Below are 25801 nucleotides of genomic sequence, written 5' to 3' on the forward strand. Positions count from 1 at the left end.
AACGGCAGATGCATAATGGAGTGTGGAAGGAAGGATTTAATAGTGGGGGAAACTTGCAGGGAGACACAATGAGCATCAAGGAGCAGAGCGAGTGAAACAGTGGAACTCAATAATGAGAGAGAGAGAAACCAAGGAGCTTAACTACTATGGAGATGTGAGGAGTAGCATGGAAACCAGGTGAACAGCACCGTCACGATCCCCAGGTCTGGGGTTATTTTTAGATTCCTGGGGATCGTGCAGTTCTGGTTGTGTTTTTCACCTCTTCAGTATTGTTTATTATCTGTAGAATCGGTTCCTGTCATTAGTTAGTTTTGTGCTCATTATGATTTAGTAGTTTATTCCTGTTTGTTTTAGATCCTTATTTACTTGCCTGCCTTTAGTTTAGCAAGTGAGTTTATTTGTCATATTCTGTCTCTTCGTCGGGTCACATGTACATGTTGTTGCTTCCAGTCCTTTTTTCCAGCGTTATGGGAACAGAAACAGCCGATCGGTCATGTGAGGTCAATGCTACGTCAGAACTGATTCAACAAATGTGCTTCCATCTCCTCTTTAGCATATTTTCTATTTTTTGAAAAAGTATAAAAACTTTTTTTGCAAAACTTAGTGAGTTCATATGAATTTTGTCGTTTCCATCAACCCCGTCCAATACGATACTCCAAAATGCGTATTAAAAACCGTTGACGAAAACACGACTACTGTCAGGTGCTCCGGTACACTACCCCTGGTCTGGTTTACTCCGTGTGTTTTCCTGGTCCTTGTCTTCTCCTGCCCAGTCTGTAAGTTTTGTCATTGTGTTCCTTATGAAATCATCATTCACCTCACCATGTGGCTCCCAGGCTCTTATCCACTCTTCAGTGCAGCTACAAACTCACCAAACATGACAAGTATACAGAATGCAGAACAGCTGGGGGAGAACTGAGGCAAAGATGAAAAATGGGCACATGTGAAACTGAATGGTCCACTCTAACCAAACAGATGTAGAGACTGATACCAGCATGAGTCTAGACCAAAATGCACAAGATAGGACAACAGAAAAACCCAAGACAAAGGAATGAACTGATACTGAGACACTAATAACACCAGTAAGGCATGATTTCTGGTCTGTCCACTAATTTTTTTTATTTTTTTTGGGTGGGGGGTGGGTGCTATGACGAGACAAAAGATGTCCCCTTTTGAAGGACCAATAAAGTTTCAATCAATCAATCAATCAGTCTGTAATAGTGACTCATTTTATTGGTTGGGCTCCTGACTCAGACCTGGATCGATCGGGATCATTCCAGGAGTTAGATGATAGCTTAATTTAGTCATTTTAAAACCAGGTTCAGAGTTTTTAAGCATCAATGCCCGGTTGGAACATCAAATTCAGTCAGTCTACGTTTTGATTTGAGCTGAATTGGAAGAGTTTGGATCCTATTTCATTTCAAGTGCCAGTACCAGCGAAGATGAGCCTCAGCATGATGCTGTCACAGCCATGCTTGAATTTCTGACCCTGAGTCCTTCTTCAAACACATTTCTTATCACTGGAGCCAAACAGAACAGAGGGTGTGGGGTAGAAGGGTAGCTTCCTAGGGGGTAGGGTTAGGGCATCCCAATATCAGTGGGTGTGTGTGTGCGTAGTTGGGTGTGTGTATTTGAATGTTGATTAGTGAAAATATACAATAGGTTGTGCATCCAGTTGTTGATTTATGTCATTGAAGTTGTATGGTGTATAATTTCAAAAGAATGGCTAAAACCGCATTAGGCTTTCAGAATTTCTATAAAATGTATCCCCATGATGAGTGAATGTAAACTTCGGACCACAAATGTGACAATACCTCAGGAGTGTTTGTGCGGGAGGCCTGATTATAATCGCTGTCACTGGAGCTGCTTTCGGACTCGTCCGTGTCAGACTCGGAGCTGCTCTCTGATTCACTGCTGCTCCCCGACGCGCCGCTGCAGAACAAGAGAGGAGGGGAAAAAGACACAGCAACATGTCACAACAGCACCAAACCAAAACCGTCTAACAAGATGGTGAAGGGGCACACTGAGGGACACTGTCACTGGTAATGAGGCCATGTCAGAAAGCTTTGCAGCGATGTTTCAGACTCTTCCGATGCTTCGTGTAAAAGTTTTCAACCGCTTGAAGCTTAAAATACATCTACGGGTTGGCTGAAACTTTGTACAACGGTCCAGATTTTTCACTATTTTCCAGTACATAAAAGCAGTTTTAACAGTTTTAAAAAACTCACATTTCGTAAGCAATGTGTTAAATGAAGCGCTGCTATGTCTTTTGACTCATCCTACCAGGGAATTATCATCTATATACCAAAGCATAGGCTTTTAGGTCCGGTCTGTGATTTTTTTTAAATTTTTTTTACTTATTTCAGCAACACCCATATCGCAAATACAAAAATGAGACAACTTTATGACATAGACCTTCTACAGGGTATTCCCTTTACATTCAATCTTTACAGTGAAGAGGGATTATTTCAGTGGCTCCATATGAGTAACTGCGCCATATTGTAAAGCCATTCTATCCCCATGCTGCGAAAACAAAACTGATCCATCAGAGAGTGATAGCAGGAACATTAAGGGGAAGCCATATCAAAAGTCCTCATACATTTTCTAGGAAAAGGATGTCATTTGGTGCTTGACAACATAAAATGTCCTGAAAGGCAACAAAAGACAGAATGATTTCTTTATACCATCAAGGGAGGAATATTTTTCAGGAAGCCGAGATATTATTTTTAGTCTGCTATAAAAAAAAATTATTTACAGGCACAAATTCTGTGGCTTCGCCACAAGATGCACACTTTTCATTAGTGCTGGGATTCACGACGTCAGTCCAGACTTCATAAAATATCTGGGAAAGACCTGGAAGAGAGCGGTGCAGATGGATGCCAAGATCGAACTGTACTGGAGGGACAGGGAATAAAGAATGGGAATAGGCTGAAACGCGATGCACCAGAAGGTCAACTGAAGCCAAAAGAAGCAAAAATATTGATTTGAGTCAGTCTCGGAGCAATCTGAAACCAAGCGAAGCAAGCTGAAGTTAGTCACTTTATCATGAAAAAAACTAAAGCCACAAAGGTAAATAACTGAAGAGTAAAGTCAAGAGGATTTTATTTATAGGGCTCACTTCATACAGATGACGCAAACTCAATGTGCTTAAACAAATGATTAAAAAATAATAAAAGAAACAAAAATAACTAAAACAATACTTAAGAACGTAGGTATTTATTAAAGCAAGACACCATTACTACTAATCTAAGGTCTTGTGGCAGAAAATTCGAGGGAGAACAGGAACCTGACGACTTAAAGAACCAAGAGTTGATCTGGACTTGATTCGGATGTAACAAGAAGACGTTCACTTAAAGACCTTAATGGCCTGTCTAGGATAAATTCTGTAAGCGTCTTAGGAACATAAGACGTGGTCAGATCCTTTAAAGATGTAACACACTCAGCAGTATTTTAAATCAATTCCATGTTTAAATGGGAGCCAGCGTGTAGAGACTTTCTGATGGGGGTGCTCAAACCTAACCTGACAACAGCCAGATGCATGTCTCGCTCCGCCTAGCTCCACTCACATACATCTGGGACATCGCTCATTGAAAGTGATTTCCCCAACCAAATTTATGGTCTGGCCAATCAGGACGCAGGGCGGGTGTTTCCTGGATGTGACGTATCGGAGAAGCAACCGTGAGATTCCAACAACAATGGCGGCTCGCATCGAGGAAGCAAGCGTTAGCATTGATGCTGCTATTTCTTCTGTGTTGTCCAATCTATCTGATATTGTTTCATTAAAAGAACATCAGAGAACGGCTCTGAAGGCTTTTGTTGGTGGAAACCATGTTTTCGCCCTTCTCCCGACCGGATTTGGCAAGCGGTTAGCCGCTAACGAGCGGTTAGCCGCTAACCGTTAGCGGTTAGCGCGAACCATATTAGGAGGCCTTTAGTCCTCAACGCGGTCTGCCCGGGATCGACTCCGACCCGCGGCGCTTTGCTGCCTGTCTTCCCCCCTCTTCCTGTCAGCTCACTGTCAATAAAATGCGTGCCACTAGAGCCGCAAACACATAAAAAAAAGTTTTTTTTTTTCCTGCGTCGCTCTCATCAGCGTCACAGGTTAGCTTCGGTGTGAGTGGTTGAAATAGCATCTCGATAAAGATGACAGACAAGTGGCTTATCCAATCATATGCAAGAATTTTTGATAAGGCCCAGCCTTCAATAAAGGCAATTCCTATGGCGGTGTCAGGTTAGCTCAAACCTTTTGGCTTGGGTTAAATGCCTAGCTGCAGCGTTTTGGATCAACTGAAGGTAATTCATGGTCTGTTTTAATTTTCCAGCAAACGGTGCATTACATTAGTCTAAATTACCAGAAATAAAGGTGTGAACAGGTTTTTCTAAATCAAGTTGTGTCAAGAAGGATATGACTTTGCATGCAGATAAAATGCAGACCTTGATATATTATGCATGCCTAGATTTTTGACATGCGCACATCGTTTAACCAACAACAGATTCAGAAAAGGATAAAAAAGAACCATCTCAGTTTTATTCTCATTCCGATTGGAAAATCCCTGAACATCCAGCATTTGATTTTAGTGAAGCAATCCAAGAGGTTTGTTACAAGGTTAGTGTTGTCAGCAGAGACCAATATATACTACTGTGCGTCCAAAAGCATCATATCGAAGAAAACTCATCATTGTCAGAAATGAATCTGGCTGCCATAAATATCTAGCAAGTGGCCGGATTGCATGGTGAATTGTAAGCAGCAGGCATTGCTAACAGTATATTAAGATTTTGATTACTTTTTGTTACTTTTTTAGTATTCCAGCTAGTCACTCCATTCCTTAAATCTGTGCAAGATAAAGTTTGCCCAGCAGGTTATTTTGTTTCTTAAGCAGTCACATGGTTACACGTTAAACTGTGGAACAATGATTTGAACTATTTTAAGGTTGTATATAAAAAACTTTTACATTTTCTGTATTCTGGCTTGTTTTCTCACAACAACACATAATTTAGCCCTGAATAGTAACTTGGAGGTATTGTGAAATATCTGTTGGTTTGAAGGGAAGTCAAAAGGCTGCCAGACAACCTGTGTTTCATGTGGCTTGTACATTGTGTCATGATTTAGGCTTTTTGTTTGGACATTCTGGACTTCCACTCTTCGCTCCACTTCTCTCAGCCTTCAGTCACTATCCAATCTGCTGAGTCACCTCCCAGCCACGACTCAGCACCGCATCAGCTCCACCTGCTGCCACTAATTACCTCCAAGTCATTCCACCTGTTTCCCTGCTTTTATCTCCCTGCCTCACTCAACACGCCCTGCCAGAACGTTTCATCTTGTCTTGACTCATGCGCACTTGCTGCCAAGGTTTCTGCCAGTTCCTGTGTGCTCAGCCAGCTGGATGCTGCGCCTCTGCTCAGGTTCAGCCCTCACTGATGTAAGTCTCCGGTGTTTACATGCTGCTACCGTTTGCCCTGTTCTCTGAGGTCCAGCTGCTTGCTCTGCCCGTTCTGGTGGTTCTTTCAGCCAGTATTTTACTTTCCGTCAATAAACCTCTTCAAAACGTTACTCTTCTCTACTAGCTGTACTCATTACACATTGAGCTGCCACTATGCTAACTGTTGTGGGTAAAACCGTCAATGACGAATTGCTAAGGAAGCAGCTATTGACATTTTTTATGTGATCCGAGGACTTAAGGAGGGGTTATGTGCTGATGGAGGAAACTATAGGTATATAGCATTGCAAAACAACAAGAGAAACTTGACGCTCACAAACAACAACCGAGGTGCATCAGTGGTCTGGCAGCTGGCTCCTCTTAGGCTATTAGTTGTTTCAGTGACACAACCTGTGTTGTGTCATCACCCCTCCACCTTGGGTTGCTTTTTCTGAGTAAGATTCAAGTGTTTTGCAGAAACGACAGTTTGAAAATCCTTGGGCAAAACAAATTCTCATAGCTTTTTTTCTAATTATTGCCACATGACTCCCACGTCACTGTTAGGATGGATTCCCCACATAAACCTGCATGTTTTATTTTGATCTAAGATTGGAGTGCCAAATGCAGGAGATGTTGAGTCTAAGACGTAAATAAATAAGCTTAAGTGTGAACACGAGTAAGAAAAGGTAAAACAAAGCTCTTCAAATCCCTCTTTTTAAATATTCAGTCATGTTTTTAGGACATTTAAGCGGTTTCACAAAAAGGACGAGTAACAAAAGACGGCAAAGTCCTTGTTGCTAATCCGAAACATTTAGCAAGTGATAGAGGGCATAATAAAGTGGCTATTAACAGACAGATAAACACAGCGCTCTGAGCCTGTTCAGTTGTGTTACCCTGTGTGGCGCTTCGCCTGCCCTTGTGCTCATCTCCCCCTCCACACCGCCTTAAATGGCCTCCTAGAGGGAACCTGCTCGTCCCAACCTATGAACACACACAAACGCACTTGCACACGGCGCGGCTGCAATTATGTGTGGCTCTTTCTTTTGTGTGAGAGTGCACGTAATTTCAGTTCAAGGCTACCATCACAGCAGGCACCAATCTGTGTGAGCAGTCAAGCAGCAAATCCATCAACTGTTCCTCCGGCAACACGCGCGCACACACTCGCAGTGACGGATACAGTACGAATGCGGTGCATGCCCCGTGTTTCTTCTATCATTACTCATCTATTTGCAGAAGCCCTTTCCCTCCATCCCTCAATTCCAATTAAATTTTCTCCTCACTTTGCTCTATTAACATTCAGGTTGAAATGGTAACGACTTAGCAGTAAGTTAAAACCCCGGCATACATACGTTGTGTGTGTGTGTGTGTTTGTGCTCCCCTACATGTGCTGATTCATGCAATCGTTACCATATCTGTTTAAAATAATATTTTCTCTTGAATGCTGTTTTTGTCCTTGCTCGCATTTTCCTAAAATGAAATAAGGGATCTGATTTATAGTATTTTTCAAGAAGCCGTGTGCTGAGGGACTCATGTTCTGTGCGCACTCTTCTATATCTGGGCCGCCTAAAGGTCAGCTTGCTGAGTTTTATTGCACCCCGGGGAAACATAGTGATAAGACCAAACGCCCCTGGACACACTCCTGGTTATCACTTGAAAAAAGGCATCCTAATATATCAGGAGTACCAGATATCCTACAACAACAACAAAAAAAGAAAGTCTCTAACATTAAGTGATTATTTTATTGCTGTCATGTGTTGCATTGCTGAAGTGCAAACATACAGTTGAAGCTACGCATTTACAGTTAATAAAACATTTTTTTTCTGTTTTATGTCAGTTAGGATTACCAAAATGATCAAGTGGCAGAACGTTGAGCAAGGAGAATTTAAAGCATATTCAAAGTCATAAGTTTATATGTAGCACATTTCCTTTGTACTTTGTACATTTTGATTTTTAACTGTATGACTTGGGTCAAATGTTTTAGGTTTCCTTCCACATGTTTCTCACAGGAGCTTACATGAATTTTGGCCCATTCCTCCTGACAGAACTGGAAGAACTGTGAACAGTGAGTTCTAGGTTGGCCTAAGCGTCTTCTCTCTGTGAGACATTCCTGGAAAACCACCAAAGGAAGGCGCTCAGATGGAATCCCAATCAGATGCCTGAGCCCCCCCCCCGCTGGTTGCTTTTTCATCCGGAGGAACAACGACTCTATTCGAACCTTCTCCAGATGACTAAGCTCCTGACCTCATCTTAGAGGACGAGCCCAGCCACCTAACGAAAGAGGCTTATGTCAGCCCATTACACCCGAGACCAAGAACTCGTCCCTCGAGTCATGTTGTATATCGCATGGGAGTAAGGAGGGGCTGGAACGTAGACAGTCCAGTAAATTGAGAGTTTCAACTTTTGATTCAACTCTTTCCACACAATGAAAGACAAGAGCCGACAAATCGGCAGTCCATCTCCTCCATCCTACCACCTCCCGTGAACTGAGATGTCTCACTGAGATACTTGGACTTCTCTGCTCAAGGCAAGGACTGACCTCTGACTAGAAGGGAGCCATCCACCTTTTTGCAGTCAGAGAACCACAGCCTCATACTCAGAGCACTTCACTTAAAAAACCCAGTGAAGTGCTCAACTTATGATTGAGTTAACATCTGCTTATTTATTACCTAGCTCTTTGTTGCTATAGCAATGAAAAAAAACACAATAGTTCAGTCAGACATCTCCGATTTTGCCACTGCAGAGACTGTTATGTGTTTGGACCTCGGCAGCCGCTGCCACGGCCATACTTCCAATAATGCATCAGCTAGAAGAGTAAAATAAAATATAAAGGAGGAAAAATTCTGAGTTGCATCTTAAGTGTCAGGATGTGATGTTGAAAATGTTTTTAGATTACTTACAGTAATATAATATTAGCACAAGTTTGTCTAGGCAATTGGCAGCATTATCTGTTGTAATATTATACTAGAAAGGTCAAAAGATATAAAAAAAGATCCCTTTGGCCATTTATTTTCTTTACAGACCTACAGCAGTCAGTTCTGCATCTGCTAAGCTGATTGCAGACAAAAGGAGAAGACAGGATTTTCCTATTCGGTCTTTGTTACTGCTGATTATAAACAAAGGAATCAACCAGACATCTGCTTGAATGTTACTTGTCAAATGGCAACATTTCAAATGATTTCCATTTTGAACCACATAGAAAAGGACGACCGTTGTCCTGCCTGACATGTTTTGACTTGGTTCGAGGGACCTAGAGTCTCAGACCAACAAGTTGACAAGTCGACAAAAAATATAAAATTGGTCTTTCAGGCTTCATTACAACCACATTTACCGACAACTGCAATGTTTCTGACAGGTCTCCTAGTTGTTAGACCACACTCTGAGTCTTAAGAGCAACATCAAGGGGCGGCGTGGGATGTCTGTAACAGACTGTTGTTGGGAGATCTTTTAGGCCCAGTGATCTGGGAAGTTAACACTAATACACAATCTTGCTTTTTTTCTCTCTTCCTTCTCTCGGTGAAGGCGGACACTTTTCTCTCTCCTCTCCTCTCCTCTGCTTCTATCAATCTTTTTGGAGCCTCTTTTTACATATCCTCTAAATTGTAAATTATGGATCTGGTGTGCTGGACTCTCAACGCAATTGATCACATTTTCTCAACTAGATTAGACTCTGGGTGAAGGAGAGCCCTTGTGCCCCAGCAGGACATTTTCAGCTGGACACATGGTGGATCCTGGTAGGAGGATCATGTTTCTGTGTATTTTGTCAGTCGAGGATGTTGAAAATGTGCTCAAAATCGGGTTATTGATAACAGGACTTTTGCTCTTTGGAGCTGGCAGTTACCTAGAGTATCGAGAAATTCTGAAAACATCGGCCTTTGCTGTGCTTTGTCTTAAGTTGTGGCTTTAAGGATTTTATTAATGTATGAATAGAAACAATTAAGCTTTGAATTTTAGTGATGAAGCTTGTTCCAAGGAAACCAAAGAAGGCTAGGATTTACTTAGCTTAATGTAATGTTTTTTCTTTTGGTAATATATATATAAAAAAGAACTAAGCTTTAAAATGTTAGTGATGACGCTTGTTCCAGAGAAACAATGAAACAAAATAAGTTATTCTAGTTGTAGCTTTAGAAAAATTGGACAAAATTACTTTACATCAGAAACCCCCAAGGATTTACCTGGTTTATTTCTTCTTATGAATAGAAAAAAATACTGTGATTTTATGCTTTCTGTATGTTTCTTAATGTATGAAAGAAGTCTAGTTAAGAATTGACTCAGTGTACTCCTTTGTTAAGCTAATATCTTTTCTTTTCCTGTGTAATATTTCCCTCTGTAATGTTTTTCTGTTCATGTACAGCACTTTGAATCGTTTCATTACTGAAAACTGCTAAATAAATAAACTTGCCTTGCCTTACTGTATCTATTTGTGTTAAACTGTGAAGGATTACTCATTCATATCAGCTACTTACCATCTGAGATGCAATGTGCAAAATGCTGTGCTAAAATATGTGAAAAATTGCATTTTTTTATGGACAGGAAGCAGCTTGGTTATGCAACATTTTACTGGAGCACTGAGGCAGAGATGCCAGGCAGATGGTGGTAGCAGACATATCCTGGACTTCTGTGTCCCTCGTTGCCTTTAAAGGATTTTTTTTTTATGTGCGACCAAAGAGAAGCAAAAGTTCTGTGTGTAAATCAGTGGTGCGGCTCTCTGTCTCTGAGTGGACCCATTAGTATTATTGATTCAAACTTAAAAGAGCAGACTGCGCAGGATGTCCAGCATTACTCTTTAAGGAAGAAATGGGCCTCTTTTAACTAAAGTTTGCGTTGCTGTAAACCCAGCCTAACACTTGGCCTTAACATCTTTCACATTTTGTCATGCTGCAACCACATGATTGCAGCATGTTCCCTGGGATTTTACATCACAGTCCAACATAACGTAGCAGATAATTATACTGTGGATGGAAAAGGAATGATCAAAATCTTTAACAGAAAATCATCTGAAAAGTGTGGCATGTACAGTGGTTATGTTCAGCCCCCTCTGAGACTGAACTTTGTAGAAACAATTACAGCTGCAAATGCTTTCACTTTTGTACACCATGTGGTGTAGCTCCGCAGAAAATGGTTAACAAACCATTTATTAGATTTAGGTGTGCTGAGCCACGGGAACATCTAAGGCTACGTTTGAATGTAGGGAAATGCACTCCCCATTCCAATCTTTTCAACAAAAAGGTCAGATTTGTGCCACTTCCATATGTAGTACTAATTTGGATATGTATCGGATTCTTTTCAAAGCATCCGCTGTCTGAATGGTCATGTTGCCTTTCATCCGTCTTTCATGTCACCCTCTTGGCTCTCACTGCACATCCACACACAGCAGCAAACCACCGTTAATAGCTGTGCTGCTTTTTTTCTTACCTTAATTCATGTCGCCATGATTTGGTCTCAATATTATCGGCTCCCATTGCTCAACAGCTTTCTAATAATAAAAAGGATAGATCTTTTTCTTAAATAAAACTTTATTTAACACTTCTATAAACAATTACATTCACCATTACTTCCGTAAACAGTGCGCTGCTCTGAGACGTCTCCTTCTGTCATCTGTGCATGAGGGTCGCTTTGCAGTATTGTACTGTTCAGACAGCAGAATGACGGCAGTCACATTTAATAGTAGTGTATGAACGGCCACCAAAAAAAAAAAATCTGATTTAACCAAAAATTTAGAATTGAGCATCAAGACCTGCAGTGTGAATGCATCTTAAATCATCCAGGATACTGGCTCGTGAAGACAGACCCAAACCATTTTCTGGTAGCTCTAGCTAAATGTTTAAAGTCTTTCTCCTGCCGGGAGGTGAACCACTTCCTCAGTCTCAAGTCTTTTGATTTTATATATATATATATATATATATATATATATATATATATAATTTTTTATTTTTTTTCCTAGGATGGCCCTGTGTTCATCTCCATCCCTCTTCTCGTCAACTCTGACCAGTCTCCGTGCTGTGGCTATAGAAAAGTATTCCTACAGTATAATGCTGACCCCACCATATTTCAAAATGAGGATGATATTTGTATGTGACTCGTGGCATTTTGCATGTACACTCACCGGCCACTTTATTAGGTACCCCATGCTAGTAACGGGTTGGACCCCCTTTTGCCTTCAGAACTGCCTCAATTCTTCTTGGCATAGATTCAACAAGGTGCTGGAAGCATTCCTCAGGGAGTTTGGTCCATATTGACATGATGGCATCACACAGTTGCCGCAGATTTGTCGGCTGCACATCCATGATGCAAATCTCCCGTTCCACCACATCCCAAAGATGCTCTATTGGATTGAGATCTGGTGACTGTGGAGGCCATTTGAGTACAGCGAACTCATTGTCATGTTCAAGAAACCAGTCTGAGATGATTCCAGCTTTATGACATGGCGCATTATCCTGCTGAAAGTAGCCATCAGAAGTTGGGTACATTGTGGTCATAAAGGGATGGACATGGTCAGCAACAATACTCAGGTAGGCTGTGGCGTTGCAACGATGCTCAATTGGTACCAAGGGGCCCAAAGAGTGCCAAGAAAATATTCCCCACACCATGACATCACCACCACCAGCCTGAACCGTTGATACAAGGCAGGATGGATCCATGCTTTCATGTTGTAGACACCAAATTCTGACCCTACCATCCAACTGTCGCAGCAGAAATCGAGACTCATCAGACCAGGCAACGTTTTTCCAATCTTCTATTGTCCAATTTCGATGAGCTTGTGCAAATTGTAGCCTCAGTTTCCTGTTCTTAGCTGAAAGGAGTGGCACCCGATGTGGTCTTCTGCTGCTGTAGCCCATCTGCCTCAAAGTTCGACGTACTGTGCGTTCAGAGATGCTGTTCTGCCCACCTTGGTTGTAACGGGTGGTTATTTGAGTCACTGTTGCCCTTCTATCAGCTCGAACCAGTCTGGCCATTCTCCTCTGACCTCTGGCATCAACAAGGCATTTCCGCCCACAGAACTGCCGCTCACTGGATGTTTTTTCTTTTTCGGACCATTCTCTGTAAACCCTAGAGATGGTTGTGCGTGAAAATCCCAGTAGATTAGCAGTTTCTGAAATACTCAGACCAGCCCTTCTGGCACCAACAATCATGCCACGTTCAAAGTCACTCAAATCACCTTTCTTCCCCATACTGATGCTCAGTTTGAACTGCAGGAGATTCTCTTGACCATGTCTACATGCCTAAATGCACTGAGTTGCCGCCATGTGATTGGATGCTTAGAAATTAAGTGTTAACGAGCAGTTGGACAGGTGTACCTAATAAAGTGGCCGGTGAGTGTAGGTTGAAAGTTTTGGTCTCATCTGACCAGCGCGCTTTCTTCCACATGCTTGCTGTGTACTCTACATGGCTTGTGGCTATCTTTAAACAGTCAGTTTTACATCAGGGACAGATTTGTGGAGTATTGAACAAATAGTTGTCTTGCTCTGAGCTACGGTTCGCTACAGCTCCTCCAAAGTCACCATGGGTTTGATTGGTTGTTCTTCTCGCCTGGGTTGTCAGTTTAGGTGGCCATCCATCTCTCGGTAGATTTGCAGTTGTGCCAGATTATTTCCATTTCCAGCTAGAGGATTGAACCGTGGCCTGTAAGATATTGCTTTATAACCATATTGCGCTTTAAACCTCTTCAGAGCTTCATTCCTGACCTCTGAGGCCTTCACAGAACAGCTATGTTCATACTATGATTAGACATGGGGGACTTTTGAAAGAAGCTGGTTGCACAGGATGTTTTCTAGGGGCGTTAGAGAAAAGGGGCTGCATAGAAACGCTTGGCATACATTTCACATTCGCATAACTTTACAAATATGCACTTCCCATTGATACACCATATAACCTCCATAAGCAGTATGTTTACGTTAGTAGTTGTAATGTGATAAATGGTAAAAAACAAACAAACTCAGGCTCTTTAGCAGCGTTCAGTGTTGTATCAGCCCACTGCTTCAGCTCCAAATGGGTTTATTTTTAAAAACACAGAGGACTAGCGGATCTTGAGGCTTGGAGACAAACACCAAGTCTTCAAAAAAGGTTTTTCAGTTGCTGTTGTGATTACATGGATTTCTCTACTTGGCTGCTAGCTGATATAGGTTTTGTCTCCTTTCCCCTGTGGGCAGACGAAAAGTTTACAGAGGATTTCCCCAAGAAGCAGCTGACAAACTCCGTCCTGCTAAACAGGAGCTCTGATTCGTAGTCAGTGTCCGAAAACGTCCTTCAAGTAATCATTTATCTAGAGGGGGATAGGACAAATGGCTCCAGATTTCTATGATTATCTGTTAGAGGTTCTATTTGCATCAGCTGGGGTTTGCTGGTGCCTCCATGTGAACCCTGGGAAACAACGCCTCTTCGTTTCAACGCTTCACCTTGGTGTTCTCACTTATCGTCAGAGTTGGATATGAGAAAGCTTCAGTTATTGAACTCAACAAGTTTCTCTGTAGCCTGAGAAACGGCATATTTTTATAAGTCTGCCGCCATAAACTTATCTTGTTAAGTATTATCCTGCTGGCTGTTTAAAAGAGTAAATGTTTATGTTATCCAACCACAAAGACTGTTGCTTCTGTCGTATTTAAAGTAGAGGAAGATTTCAGCCATAAATTAAATGGTGGCCATTTCACGGTGCTCCTTATCAGTTTCTGCAGCGTAACGCTGACTGGACGGATGAGAGGCGTTTATGCATCCCTCGCTGATATGCTTCTCTTTTTGCGTAAAAAAAGGACAAGGCGAAGTTACAGAAAAGCGACAGCGTCTGGTACTCTCAAAGGGATTCTCAGCTGAGTGCTCTCTACCCTCTTTTATTCTGGCAGGACAAACAGTGTGTGTTGGAGGAATGAGATAAAAGGATACAGAGCCCGTATGGGTGTGAAGGAAAGCCTTACATCTGGCTGGCTTACTCTCCTCCTCCTTCCCCAGGAATCAGCCATCAGCCGTCAGATATAATTTAATGCCGCAGTCGGTGCCAAATGAAAATGCAACGCCAGCTGGCGCGGACTGATGGACCGACTCTTAACGGGAAGTTTCGGGAACATTTCAGCTGAAGTTAAGACATTCATCCAGGAGTGAGTTTGTACATGTGGATTGATGGCTTGACGGTCACAGAGAGATGTGTTTTTTCCATGCCGCAGTTGCAGCCACTAAAACTATAAAACACATGCTGTGACATACATTCTCCAGCGAACCCTTATTTTATGATCTCCATACCCTGGACTTCCTATTTTCACATATCAGGAATATTTACTCCCTACTAGCCACGTACAGTGCTGTGAAAAACTTTGTGGCTTTGCTTTTTTTGTTTCAGGTCACCAAACAAATACTGGATCAGGCAACAGAACCCAAGTAAATAAAGAAATTAAAAAAATTGTTAAGAGAAAAAAGCTTTCCTAACCAACCTATGTGGAAAATGAATCCCTCCTGTTTTTAAATCATTCGTTACCTTCAATGGACCACGTTTTTTTTTTTAGAAAGCTTGATTTAGTTAGATTTGCCACATCCAGGCTTGATAACTACCAGACCTGTTAGATAAGCAATATCTTAAATAAATCCTGTCTTGCAACATCTGTCAGCCAGGAAAGGATCACAAAGTTATTTCTAAGGCTTTGGCACAACAGTGAAGTACAGTGAGAGCCAATGTCCACAACTGGAGGAAACGTGGAACAGTTGTGAACCGGCCCAGGATTGGCGGACCTAACAAGATTCCTCCACAAGCGAATGAGCGGCTCATCCAGGAGGTCACATGGGAACCCAGAACCATATTTAAAGCTCTGCAGGAATCACTTGTCTCAGTGGAGGACGGTGTTCATCGTTCAGCCATAAGAAAAAGGCTGGACAAAAATGGCATCCATTGGAGAGCTCCTTGGTGAAAACCTATGGCGTTCGAGAAAATATTCAGTGGAAGACGGCAGTGAAACTTTTTTAGAAGGCCTGCATCTCGTTGCGCCTGTCGTACGACTAACTTAGCGTTTCAGAAAAAGAACATCACACCAACAACCAGAGATCGTGCTGGTTTTATGGTCTTGGTCCGCTTGGCTGAAGGAGAATAACTAATTGCCAGGGTTTGCACTTGTGGGTTATGCAGCAGCACAATGACCTGAAGCCCACCAGCAAGTCTTCCTTTGAATGACTCATAAATGCTGTGGCATGACCTTAAACTGGCCTTTCATGGTCAAAAGCCCTCTAATGTGGCTGAATTAAACCAATTCTACAAAGTTGAGTGGGCCAGGATCCCTCCACAGTGCTGTAGAAGACGTGTAAAAAGATGATCGAGGCCAGATGCTGCCACCAGGGGTGGCCCAACCAGTTATCAGGTTTAGGGAGCGACTGCTTTTCACAAGGGGCCAGGTGGGCATGCATTTTTGTATTTACCCTCTTTGCATTTCCCCTTTATCTGATATCAAAATCAATTTGATATTAGGAAACATTGTGTGACAAAATAAAAAAAAAAATCAAAACCGTTGGACATCTGTAAGGGGGCAAAAACTTTTTCACATGCTTGTGAAAAAGTATTAAAGGTAATCCGTTCATGTGTTTCCTATTAGGTGGGTTATTTTCCCCCCATAAAAACACCGTGGTCCTTATTGAGACCCCGGAGCCTTCAGTCTGTCTGTCAGCGTGTGCTGGTGTCAGCGTTGCATACGGTAACACAGATAAGTCTAGCGGTGCAGTCTTTGTCAGATCCTCACGCTCCAGCAGAGGCTTTGGTGTCTGTCTGTTTATCCGCGTGATAAAATCACAAGCAACAACAGGGGAAATGAAAGCCGTTACGACAGCCTTGAAAAAAAAAAAAAAAAAAAGATCCTTTGGTTTGATACTTCCAGTGGGCCTCACAGGATCCACACGACGCCGACACTGTTAAAGGCGGCAGCAGAGGGGACACTTTGAGCCCGCTCGGTTTTAACAGCTGAAGGCTCTCGCGGATGGATCTATGAGCAAGGCATTTCGTGTTTCACAATTCGCCCGCAAGATAACTCGCTTTTGGATTACTCATCAGTAAGACATCACTGCCCCGGCCAGCTTTAATAATATCAAATACATTTTGACATTTAAAGCATTAATCGGATGGTTTTCTCCGCTTACTTTGTCCTTTTTTGTGGCTGCAGGGGGATGCGATAGCTGTTGATGTAGTTTCATCTCTGTGTTTCTAATTTCCAATGGCTCTGTTGGAGTTTGATCATTCTGAAGCAGTGAAAGAAAAGGGAAATGAAGCGATCTCAATGCTGTTCGTTGAGTGAAATCCAGTCGGATACTTCCATGTAGAGGCTATCCCTTTCAAGTGGGGAACTGCGCAATAAAGCATACAAGAGCTGGACAATTTCATTATGAGGAGGACAATGTAGATTAGATGTCATGCTTAGAGGTCCACTTCGTTGTGCAACCAGCGTGGCACAGCTGCAAACCTACCAAAACATATCTCTCAATCTAAATTGGCAGCAGAACATTAATCAGCAGATAAGAAGGCATTGATAACCCTGGAGGAGCAGCAGATATCTATAGCTCAGGTGGGATAATGTATTGACAGGAGATATATTACTCATGCACATGTGAAAATATTTTTGCCTACATGCGAAGCGCTGCAGGTGGCAGCAACCTTTCACTGCACATCACCCTGAATCCACCATACTTTGAAACACGGCGGTGGCAGCATCATGATACAGGGAAGCGTGGGAAGATGGAGCTAAATGCAGGCTTATAACGGGAGGGGCAGCAAACAAGTCGAGACCGGAGCGGAGACTCACAACCTAATTATGTGTTATATGGTCTAGTCAAAGTCCAGACACCAATCCAACTCAAAATATTCAAAATATTGAAAACTGCTGTTCACGGATCCTCTCCATTTATTTAGCTAGAATCCAGTTCTTTATATTTGAGAAATTTCTGAAATATTTCTTCTTCTCTAGAATCCTATTGGTCAGCCTCTACTGGCGATGAAGCGGGTTAGGTTCAGTAAATCGCAGTGAAGGACTTTAAAGTAAAACAGGGCATGGAGTAGGAGGATCATGGTGAAAAGGTAAAGATGCATTCGTCAAACAAACAAGGAGGGGAGCGAAAATATGTAAAGCAGCGGAGGCAGGCTGCAAAGTAAAGATGTGAACACCATCTGGGCTCGGTTCATCTGTCATCTGATCATCTGCCCTCCACTTGGCAGAGCTTCCCGCTGCACAGCTGGCCCTGCAGTCTCCCTCTGCCCCCCCCCCCCCCCCCCCCCCCGGCTCAATCAGATCTCGGTGCACTCTCCGCCAAGTGTGTGGACGAGCAGCTTTATGCACCTTTTTATGGGCCCACTTATTCGGCAGGAATGCATCGGCAGGACTGCGTCGGATAAAACCATTTATAAAAGGCAGCTCTTAATATGGCCGTAATTATGTGTTTAATTCTTACTTACTTGTCCGAAACGCCTTCGCAACCTTTTATAAAATGATGAAAGCAAGTGGGCTGAGGCGTCAGGACAGGATTCCAGCGTGTGTTTGTTTTGGGGAGTTTGCCCGGGGCAGGACTGTGGGGAAGGCTATAATAGGTTTCCATTCCTACATATGTACTCTAATGCTTCCTGGCATTGGCAACTGAGCGACAGAGTTTTGACAAGGTGTCTGCCATTTGAACCGCCGTCACACCGTAGCACGCACGCACGCACGCACGGCTGAGGCGAGCTGCATCCCCGCGGCCCGTCTCCTCCTCGCCTGTTTGTCAGCCGCCAGCTCGCCTCTGCTCCTCATCGCAGACGTTAAAGCGCTCGCCTCTGATGAAGACCGAGACGGTGTTTTCACAAATAAGATCTAAGAGAATTTTTTTTTCCATCACCATATTCTGAACAAAGTCTATGAAGGACAAACTGCCTGATGCGACGTTACATACGTTTGTTTCAGTAAAAACCTTAAAGCGTAAGAGTTCAGCTCCCGACACGGCGGCATGGACTCACACGGACGAATTTAGGAAAAAAAGCATCCTTTAATTTGAGCGCGTTTATTCAGCGGGGAAAACGTTTCCTGTCAGGAAACAGAAAACGGCAGTGAAGGGAAGTTGGAGATGGGCTGAAATTATGTCTCATTACTAAAGCGTACAGGTAAGCCCACGCTTAATTTGGGTTGACTAAAAGGGGAAAGTTTTGGAGAGAAGAGAAGAATTCATGGGAGGAGGAGCTGGAGTTTTGGTGCCAGAGAACAGCTGGAGATGAACAGATGAGACCCCATACTCTGAGCCTTGGGCCTCCATGTGTCGCCTTTCAGCCAACCCGGACCGGTTCCCTTCACCCGCGGTGATGGGCTTTAGTGCCGCCGTAGGGAGGCAGTGGCTGTTTTGATCTCGGCACAGGCTCGTCAGTTTCTGATTTGGAAATCACAGCCGAATTGTAAAAAAAAAAAAAAATCCAAGGACCGTCATCCTGACAGATTAAAGACTGCTCCGGTGAATTTTAAACGAGTCTATCCAGGTCAGTCTATCTTCTTGCTCTCTGCATTTCTTTTACTCTCTGACTCGGCTCTCTTTTTTTTTGCCACATCTACATTAGGTAGCCGTCAGGAAAAAACAGATTCTATCATATTACTTTCAAAGCTGTTTGTTTTTTCCTTTCCAGAGGACAGGGACTTCACAACAGACTAGATTAGTGTAGGACTGTCTGGAGGCGGTGTGATCCTGATTCAAGACCCGAGAGCTGCGCTTAGTCGACAAAACGGGAGCAAGGTTACATTCATCTGACTGGGTTTTAACTTCAGCAGACAAAAGATCAGGACTTAAAGAGCACATCTTATGATTTGTGGCATGTCAAAGCATCGTCATAGTCATTAGAGCTGGATGATCTCAAGAGCACAGTCTGGAGAGATGATTTAGTTTAATGTCACGTAACAGGAACACTACACCAGTGACGCATTTATTGACACCCAGGAAAATTCCTATCAAATAAACATAAGCAAAAATATTTAGTGATCTGTACCTTGTTGAAATTGATTAGTTTGTGGAAACGTTTGATTAGCGATCCATGACTTTCTGTTACCCTTCAGTGTGAAGGTAAAGTCATGCATAGGTCCGTTTCTTTTAACCTCTTCAAAATGGGAAAGACCAGTAAATAGGCCATTCAAGTCAAACAGGTGTGTAATCATCCTGATTACACACACAGTGTAAAGTGAGAGCAACAAGGAAGGAATGTGAAACAACTGGGACAGTAGAAAACAGGCTGGACCAGGCACCGAGAGGTAAAGCCCCAAGCTCACTATTAGAGCAGCAGCAGAGCAACATCTATGGGTCATCAAGTCTCCATAATAACCATTAAACACTATCTGCATGCTAATTTGTTTGGATTTTGTCTCTTTGGCTTTATTTAGGGGCATCAGAGTGAAGCAGGCTGCAAACAAATGCATACATGTCTTTTTTGGATTTTTATTTGTTAAAAAAATAGCATTGCAAGCAGCTATGAAGGGGTTTCTTTACTGGTCGAACCCTCCCATTATGCCTCAGCAGGTGCACCCGTAACTCATGATGAGGACTTAGCGCCTTTTAAGTTATACGGAGTACGCCATGACTTTGTTTTTCATAGGCTCATATTCAAACGTGCTTGCAGAAGCCCTGAGGCCTTAAAAGGTTTCACCATTACAATATATTAAGGCTATTAGACTGCAGTGAAGAAAATGTTTAAAAAAATCACTGTACTAAAATGTTTTAAATGTTGTGATAGTGGAATAATTTCATGACAGAGTTACTAAATGAAATTCCCTTCTCCAATGACCATCGACTTGTTAAAGAGAAAAATCTCAGTTTTCATTTTGAGAGTAAGTGCAGCATTTAATCAGAATTCAATACGTTTACTAGAAATCCATGCTGTGTTCAAAACATCTCAAAATAGTCTGATGAAAAAGTTACAAGCATCAGTCTGACCACATCTGCACACCAAAGGATGACTTAAATAGAATAAAATAAAACTATATTTGTTATCTTCAACCTCTCAGGTATACACTATAATGTCTTGATTTGTCACATAAAATGGCAAAAAAAAAATAAAAAAAAAATACAAGAGTTATGAATACTTTTGTAAACCACTGTAAATCCCTTTAGGACGACCGTTTCCCTTCCTCTAGTCAGAAAGGATCCACACTTTAAATGGAGCAAAAGAGCACCGAAATATCACAGAAAGCCAAAAAAGACGTGGAGACTTCTGTTCAAGCATGAAGGATTTCTTCTGACCATAGAATGAATCTCATATGAGAGCAATAGGGTTGAGAAAGAGAGCAGAGCAGTTATTAACAGGACAAATGAGGCCCATTTCTGACTATGCATGGATTCCTCCTCTGCAACCAAAGCCTCTCCGTGTGCTCCCCTGCGAAGCGCAGAGCTGACAGCCTTCATCGGCAGCCCGTTCTCACGTCTGATCCTGAATGCGAGCGCATTCATCTTTGATGAGCTTTGCTTTACGTGAGCCATCGATCTGCCCGTGTCTGAGCAGGTTTGCGTTACTGCTTATGTCAGTTATGAAAACGCGCAACCCGAAAAAAAAACCCAGCAGCTCCGCAGAGCGCTCAGCGTAATAACAATAAGTCTGAAAAGACAAATCCCTGTCACTGCAGGCACTTTTCCTCAACAATACAATCAAAGATGCACAGGGGATATGATGGAGCTGAAAGAGCAGAGTGCGGAACGCTAATAAAAAGATCACGGCAGCGCGGTGACGGTTTGGACGCGCGGGTCTGTGTGCGGCAGCGGGGCTAACGACCGGCGTCCGGATGAGCCTTTCAGAGCTGGATTAAAATAAGGATGTGGGTTTGTAAGGGTGGTGCGAGGTTAAACAGTGAGCGCTGCCGTCCATGGGGGATATAGCCAGTGGATCGCTCCCAGCATCTCCAGTCCCAGAGACCCTGGAGTGTGTGAGTGTGTGTGCAGCTGGGTAGATTGGGCTGCACAGTGAATGGGCTCATTAGCAGCAGCAAAGTAACACATGGCCTGGGGCACAAACAGGCACACACGGCACAATCGCCTTCTCCCTACCACCCCCCACAACCCCCTCTCCCCACACACACACACACACACACACACACACACACACACACACAGACACACTCCAGACTGGCATACTAATGTCAGTACGTAAACACAGATTGCCTCATTTATTAAAAAAAAAATAAAAATCTGGATATTTTAATCAGTCAGGGCTTTAGAAAATTGCCAAGGAAAATATGAAAATAATAAAAAAACGAGAAAACCATCTCGGCCCTTTTACCAAATCATCTGTTTGCGGAATTCATCCACAGTTGTCTTATTTAAATGCGGGATCCTTGGCGATAATAAAGTAGGCGATGTTTTCCTCCAGATATTAACACCTAACAAGAAGATAATCATAAGTTGCCCACACAGCGCTGAATGTTTTACACGGAGCGTTTCACCAACAGCAGAGAAGTTGTTAGTCACGACACTGGTGCTTCTGCTGTCTCCGGCAGCAATGTCCTCCAAAGCTTTTCCACTTATGGGACTTTTTTCCCCCCAGACAGTTCAGGTCAGAATTTACAGAGAAAAACAAGGTTAGCTAATCTGAATGAATAGGTGTGCACCCAACTTTCCTTTTCTTCTTATAAAAATCATTATTTTGTTGATTTTGATGCATAACATCCATCCATCCATCCAAAGTAATTGATACTTTATTATCCATCCATCCATCCATCCATCCATCCATCCATCCATCCATCCAAAGTAATTGATACTTTATTATCCATCCATCCGTCCATCCGTCCATCCATCCATCCATCCATCCGTCCATCCATCCATCCATCCATCCATCCATCCATCCATCCATCCATCCATCCATCCATCCATCCATCCATCCATCCATCAATAATTATGAAAATCACTTGTTGTTGCTAAAAACCCGAAAATTGGACTCCAGCTGCACTACTCTGTTCTAAGTAGGTGACAATCATGTTAACATGAGTTAAATTAAAAGTCAAAAGAAGAACATTACATTGAAGTACAAAAAACTGGTTCTTTAAAAATTTCTTCTTTCTGAAGTTTTGAGGGGTATAACATGATCTGCTGTGCTCTGATGAGGCCGTGTTAATGTCAAAGATGGGTACCAAAGGAGCAGCTCAGTTGACGGTCAGATCAGAAAACAGTTAAATGTTTTATGTAGGTTACTTTCTACATTGTTCATATTCTCCAAGCAGGGTACACCATCAAGCAAACAGCCCCCCAGGCCATGTGTTACTCTCCTGCTGCTAATGAGCCCTATAGCGGCGAACAGGGGCTGTCCTCTCCAGTAATATATATTAATGGCTAAATATTCTCAGCTTACATGTCTAGTTTAATGGAAACCAAGTCAGGACAAAGCCAGGCAGATATGAAATAACCCATAAAAATTGCTCCACTGAGGCTTCTAGCACAGAAAGCCAGAGCGGATATGTGCAAATTGGGCCTGTCATAATATTTTCCAGATCTCCAGATATCTATTCCATGAGTAGACCACAACCTTTTAAATCTCCACTTGGGAAACTGTTGTTTTTTTTAAATTAAACAAGAGAGGTTGACGTATTAAAAATGTGAAAATGACCTAATGTTGGAGATTCAGAGATAAATTATCTGGGGAGGTCTGACTGCTTAAGTAGGTGTTTGGTGTCAATACGCTATCTTTGTGCTATGAATCAATTGGTACGAAAATTCTTCTGTCTGATTCTTCTCTGATTTCTGAGACATCTGCTCCCCGCCTAAAAAATAGAAACCTTGTCCTCACTTTCAGGACCACAACACAATTTTTGGCAAGAAAAAAAAGACCTGTTTTTGAGCAGTTTTAGAAATTCTTTGACTTAAAAGGGATGTAGAATTCCTGATCTTGATAAAACGTATGTCAGTGGTGACTTTTGTTGGGTTTCAGCCCCCCCCAGCCTCCTCCAGTGAACTTCTCCTACAGCGCTGTATCTCACCATCCTCAAATGACTTTGCATGTGCTATACATCAGTGGCGTACAGCCAGGAGAAGCAGGTGAGGAAAATACTGACAATGTTAAGAGAAAAATATATCTCTCCGCTTGACTGTTCTGCTTTTGTTTTCAGAATGATTTTCAGTGTGATTTTAATGGTTTTATGCTCAAAATCACTCAATTTATGGACTGACTGTCCATAAAGAGAAATGAGAGGTGAGGCATTGAGGATCTATGATGACCTCTGATGGCGCTGTGCCGCACACACCTACTGTTGCAGGCAGTTGGTGCATCTCTCACTTCTAGTTCCTAGGAACCACCCTTTCTCTGGATCTGAGAGAGTCCTCACACATGGACTCTTGTCTGGAAGTAGATCCAGTGGATACTGTACTTCCTGCAGCAACCCAAGCAGTACAAACTTCCACAGGTGCCGCTGGTCATCTTCTACAGTGCTATCAATCAGCATGTCCTGTATTCCTCCATCACGGTGTGGTCTGGCTCCACAAAACACGACAGCTCTAAACAACGAACGACTTATTCTACAAAGATGACCATCATGGGTGAGCTTCCCTACATCCAGGACTTGTACAGGTCTAGAGTCAGGAAAAGGAACGCTGACGTCTCTGCAGATCCCACACATCCTGGACACAAGCTGTTTAGCCTTTCACCTTCAGGTCGGCGCTGCAGAGCGCTGTTTGCTAAAACCAGCCACCACAGAGACAGTTTATTCCCCCAGACAGTGTCTCTGAACACCATGAACACCTCACAGCCTGATTAGTCAGCTACACTGCTGTGAAGCAAAAATCAGCCCATTACACTTCACAAGTCACCTCCCTTCTTCTTTTCTTTACATACTAAATATCTATAGTATTCAATCGCTGTAATCAAAGTAAAATTCCTTTAATGTGTGACCATGGTTTAAGAGAGCTGATCCTGATTAAGAGTGGACAACTTTTTGGTAGTAACTCAGACTTAGATTTAAGCAGAAACTGCACGTTTGGTCGATAGACGTAGCAGAACTGAAACAACAACACCGTCCTTAAGGCAGACTCTCAAATGATTAAAGCCACGTCTGACTAAAACAGCCAAAGATATAAATAACAGAAACAGAAAGCTTATATGTGAGCGTAGGATTTTCCCTTGCCTTTGATTTACAGTCTCTACATGCAGAGAACGTTAAAAGGCATCACAAATACTGAGCGTGTCAGATGTGTAGCATCTTAAAAGCAGCGTTACGGAGCTAAGAGTCCGCCTGACGGCTGCTGGCTGGGGTTATCATGTGGTCACCTGTCATCACAGATACTTCAGCCAATGAAATCCTCTGCACCTCTCCAGACCTTAGCTCCAGCTGCAATGAACTCGAAATATGAAAAAGAAAACAGTAAAAAATGAACGATTCTCACTGAAACTGCATCAAGTACCCTTGGCCCGTTCCATCTCGTTGGATTTAACTCGGGATTAAAACACGTGCGCGCACCACTGTGACTGGCTGTCGGATGTTCTACGGTCACTGCGACGTCCCTGACCTTAACGGCGCCATCGGAAAACAACTACATTAAACGAACGTCCGGGGATTCATCCAGGACCGACCACTGCAGCGACGCGTTTCAGGCCAGGGAACATTTATTTATAGCTTCTATGCCTGGCTGTAACAACTTGTCCTAATTCAGACCAAATGTGGTCTCCACTTCCATTTCTCTCAGCCAAGACACAAAGCAACACAACACATTTAAGGGGGCTAAAAAAAACAATCTGCAATCAACATGAACACATCCCGGTCTCCTGGTCGTCTTACCTCAGTGCCGTGCCTCTGGCTTTGCTCTTGTCAGACACCTGTCAGGACACAGAAAGACAGATTTAGATATTCAGCCTGAGCAGCTGCTTTTGTTTTTACAGCTGGCCGATACAGTTATCCCCCCCCCCCCCATAAACAACGAGGATATTGATCCTTCAGTGGTTAAGTTCAAAGCAACCGTGAGAAATCGACTCGTGAATAACGTCTCTTCGGCTGGATGAAATTACACCTGGCACCTTGTAAAGTAGGACTGCAACGAGAGCGGCATGAAGCGACGATTTACTGTAAAACAGCTACGGCTGGGCACAAATGACTTTGGTGTTTTAGACATGCTAAAGGGCTCTGCAGGAATAGTCACACTTCTTAAAGCTTTGCGCATTTTGTCACATTACAACTGAAGCTTCACTTTGAAACAACATTGCAACTGTGAAGGACTGCTGGGACGCAACATCTGGGAAGATGCTAAGTTTCAAGTGTCAGGCATCCATGCGCTGTATGCCGATAACACATCTGGCTGTAACTGGACGCTAAATGAGATTGATGCCCATTCCTGATTTATATTTCTATTGGCTGAGATACTATAATGCCAGAAGTATTCGCTTACAGACCTAAATAATGTCAATTAGCTGTTTCAATCACTCCCATGACAACAGGTATACAGGGCTGTCTCAGAAAATT

General features: G+C 42.8%; 1 protein-coding gene across 1 annotated transcript in view; it reads right to left on the reverse strand.

The window, feature by feature from the left end:
* aff2 (AF4/FMR2 family, member 2) overlaps positions 1-25801 on the reverse strand; it is a 231770-nt gene that overhangs the window by 36648 nt on the left and 169321 nt on the right. The window contains exons 10-11 of the mRNA XM_012864607.3: positions 25124-25161; positions 1815-1932 (exon numbers count right to left, since the gene is read on the reverse strand). Coding sequence (XP_012720061.2) covers positions 1815-1932; positions 25124-25161 — 156 coding nt within the window. The remainder of the gene's footprint in view (positions 1-1814; positions 1933-25123; positions 25162-25801) is intronic.

The sequence above is a fragment of the Fundulus heteroclitus genome, chromosome 23 (genome assembly GCF_011125445.2).
Source record: "Fundulus heteroclitus isolate FHET01 chromosome 23, MU-UCD_Fhet_4.1, whole genome shotgun sequence".
Taxonomy (NCBI): domain Eukaryota; kingdom Metazoa; phylum Chordata; class Actinopteri; order Cyprinodontiformes; family Fundulidae; genus Fundulus; species Fundulus heteroclitus.